The following is a 3,192-nucleotide window of genomic DNA, read 5'->3' as shown; positions in this document are numbered from 1 at the left end:
GGCGGGTTCAAACCCAGCCTGGCCAAACTGCAACAAAAAAATAGCCGGGCATTGTGGTGGGCGCCTGTGGTCCCAGCTACTTGGGAGGCTGAGGCAAGAGAATCGCCTAAACTCAGGAGTTGGAGGTTGCTGTGAGCTGTGACACCACAGCACTCTACTAAGGGCAATAAAGTGAGACTCTTGTCTCTAAAAAAAAAAAAAGAAAAAGAAAATCAGCCTTGGGCGGCACCTGTGGCTCAAAAGGGTAGGGCGCTGGCCCCATATGCTGGAGGCGGTGGGTTCAAACCCATCCCTGGACGAAACAAACAAACAAAAAAAATGAAAAATCAGCCTTGGTTTTTTTTGTGTGTGCTCTACTCAAATCACTCAGCTCCTGTTCCTAAGAACTGATCTGCATCCACAAAACTGGTAGGAAGCAGGACAGGAAAATAAGTTAGATAAACCAAGGCTGGGAAGGGTAAATGGTGGGACCACACCTACGGTGCATTTTACAAGGGTACATGTTAAATCTAAGTATAGAAAATAAATATCTTAACATAATAACTAAGAAAATGTGGTGAAGGCTATGTTAACCAGTTTGATGAAAGTATTTCAAATTGTATATAAAACTAGCACATTGTACCTCATAATTGCATTAATGTACACAGCCATGATTTAATAAAAAGATTTTAAAAAATAAAAAAAAAAACCAAGCCTGATTTTCTGAATGGAACTATTAAGAACTTATTAAGTTCTTTATTATTTTATATATAGTCTTTATTATTTTATATATATATATACATGAAGAAATTGTTATATGTAAAATGTTCTTTTACTGGTTTGAAGTATGGTAAACTAATAAAAATATTTTATTTACTACAAGCAAATACTTTATATTATATATAGCCCTTACTACAAAATAGGCACTTTATATAAGAAGATATTAATTGACTTAATCATTAAAATAATTGTAAAAATTGAATACTATTATGATGTCCATTTTATAAGTAAGCACATGGAAGCATATAGGCAAAAAGGCTACATACTTGTGCCTTTTTGCCTCTGAGAGTGAGCAGGAATAAAAGTCATGTTTTTCTACAATCTAGGAAGCTGTGAAGTAGAACCCCCACTATGGCCTTTGCCCTAGCGGGAGGAGTGTGACATTGCTCTGGCTGAGCAGGGCCAGGAGGACTGGTGCGCGTAGGTGCATCACAGGCATACTTTTGGAACCTCTGGATTATGGACTGACAAGATCAAATTACTGCCTCCAGACGGCTTAAGGCTTCAAATCAGTTCCATCCCCCCACCCCCAGCCCTTTCCGTATCTATCAAGAATCAGCCAGAGAGCTGATAGTGTTTCCTTAATTACTATTTTGAGCATAATGAATAACTTAGAAGAATGTGTATTACTGTGTACTACCAGACGTGTATCACTTAATCAGCAGTCTGACAGGAACCTAGCAAAAGCTAATTTGTCTTTTTACAGTATATCGCTGAGGTAATGGAATGATTATTGATTAACAGTGTGTATGTGCAGAACTGGCTATTTAAACTAGTGGAGAAATAAAGAACTTTGCTACTCGCCATCTCAAAGGGTAGCCATTCTCTGTCTCTATACTATTCCAATAGCAAACCTATACTCTGCGTTACCCATCCGCGACACCTGACAACAAAGCAGAAGTTCAGTAACGTGTCCAAGGTAATGCAGCTGGTAAATGAACAAGTTAAGATTCAAAACCCAGGTGTTCTGGTTCTGATAGTGGATCAGAACAGTAGCCTGTTCTGACAGGATACTCTGATATCCTGTCCTTCTTCCAAAATTGAGTGGCTGTTATAAAAATGAATTTTCATAACTTGGAGGGAATATCATAAATTATGTTTCAAAATTAATTATTTTGAAAAAAGTTACAAAACAGTCTGTATTTACTTAATGCTCTCCCCCTTTTGTTATAAAATCCAGTATTTCATTCGAAGAGTTTGGGCATTAGAGTCAAACTAGCTGGGTTCATAGTCAGGCTCTACCATTATTGTGTGAACTTGAGCAAGCTACTTAACCTCTCTGTGCTGAAATCTCTTAGGTAAAATATAAGAACTGGATTAAATATTACCTGTAAAGTACTTTTAACAATGCAATATTGCTTTTTATAGCATTTGGTATCTCAAAAGTTGTGGTTGTCTGAAACATTTAATTACTCTTAGAATGGAAAATAATGAAACAACCGATTCAAAAAAGTTTTTAAGTGAATTTAACTTCTAGATACCTGTAGGTGTCATCTGGATATGTTTTGGTTATATAATCTTGGAATTCCACATATGCCTTTTCCTGAAATTTCTCAATCTGTTCCATGTTTTCTAGGCCTGGGTGATCTGAAACATTAAAGAATACATTGTTACCTTAATTCTGAATGATCATTTCAAGGGATAGAAAAAATAGTTAAGTCAAAAAAGAAGCCCCATCATAATGTGTGGCTGTTTCATTCCATAAATATTTACTGACACTGCCTACTATATATCAAGCAATAAGTATTTTACATACTTATTTTATCTCATGTATGTATATTCTAACATCTAGTAACAAATGAGACCACTGGCAATTACCAAAATAAATAGCTTTCCCTCTGTTCCAAAGTGGTGAAAAGGATTTTAATCATTTCACTTTATATAGTAGCAAAAAGCTAAAATAATGCAGCTTAGTTTTAAAAAAGTTATTTTTATTTTTTTTTAGATAAAAATCTCACTTTGTCACCCTCAGTAGAGTGCTATGGAATTATAACTCACAGCAACCTCAAACTTTTGGGCTCAAGTGATCCCCTTACCTCAGTCTCGTAAGTAGCTGGGACTACATGCACCTAGCACAATTCCTAGCTGTTTTTAGAGACAGGTGTCTCGCTCTAGCTCAGGCTGGTCTTAAACTCGTGAGCTCAAGCAATCTACCCACCTCGGCCTCCCAGAGCGCTAGGGTTACAGGCGTAAGCTACTGGACCCAGCTTAAAGAAAAAGTTTTTAGGCTCAGCGCCTGTGGCTCAAGCCGCTAAGGCGCCAGCCACATACACCTAAGGTGGCAGGTTCGAATCCCCAGCCAGGGCCCGCCAAACAACAATGATGGCTGCAACCAAAAAATGCCAGGCGTTGTGGCGGGCGCCTGTAGTCCCAGCTACTTGGGAGGCTGAGGCAGGAGACTCGCTTCAGCCCAGGAGTTGGAGGTTGCTGTGA

The 3,192-nt window shown here is 38.3% G+C and overlaps 1 protein-coding gene across 1 annotated transcript in view; it reads right to left on the bottom strand.

Moving 5' to 3' along the window:
• The window catches only part of NR2C1 (nuclear receptor subfamily 2 group C member 1), a 57,370-nt gene that overhangs the window by 3,544 nt on the left and 50,634 nt on the right, over nucleotides 1-3,192 (bottom strand). The window contains exon 13 of the mRNA XM_012801206.2: nucleotides 2,241-2,346. Coding sequence (XP_012656660.1) covers nucleotides 2,241-2,346 — 106 coding nt within the window. The remainder of the gene's footprint in view (nucleotides 1-2,240; nucleotides 2,347-3,192) is intronic.

The sequence above is a fragment of the Otolemur garnettii genome, unplaced genomic scaffold (assembly GCF_000181295.1).
Source record: "Otolemur garnettii isolate 467f Iridium unplaced genomic scaffold, OtoGar3 scaffold00007, whole genome shotgun sequence".
NCBI lineage: Eukaryota > Metazoa > Chordata > Mammalia > Primates > Galagidae > Otolemur > Otolemur garnettii.
Note: the sequence above shows the minus strand (reverse complement) of the source record. Positions and strands in the feature narration are given on the sequence as shown.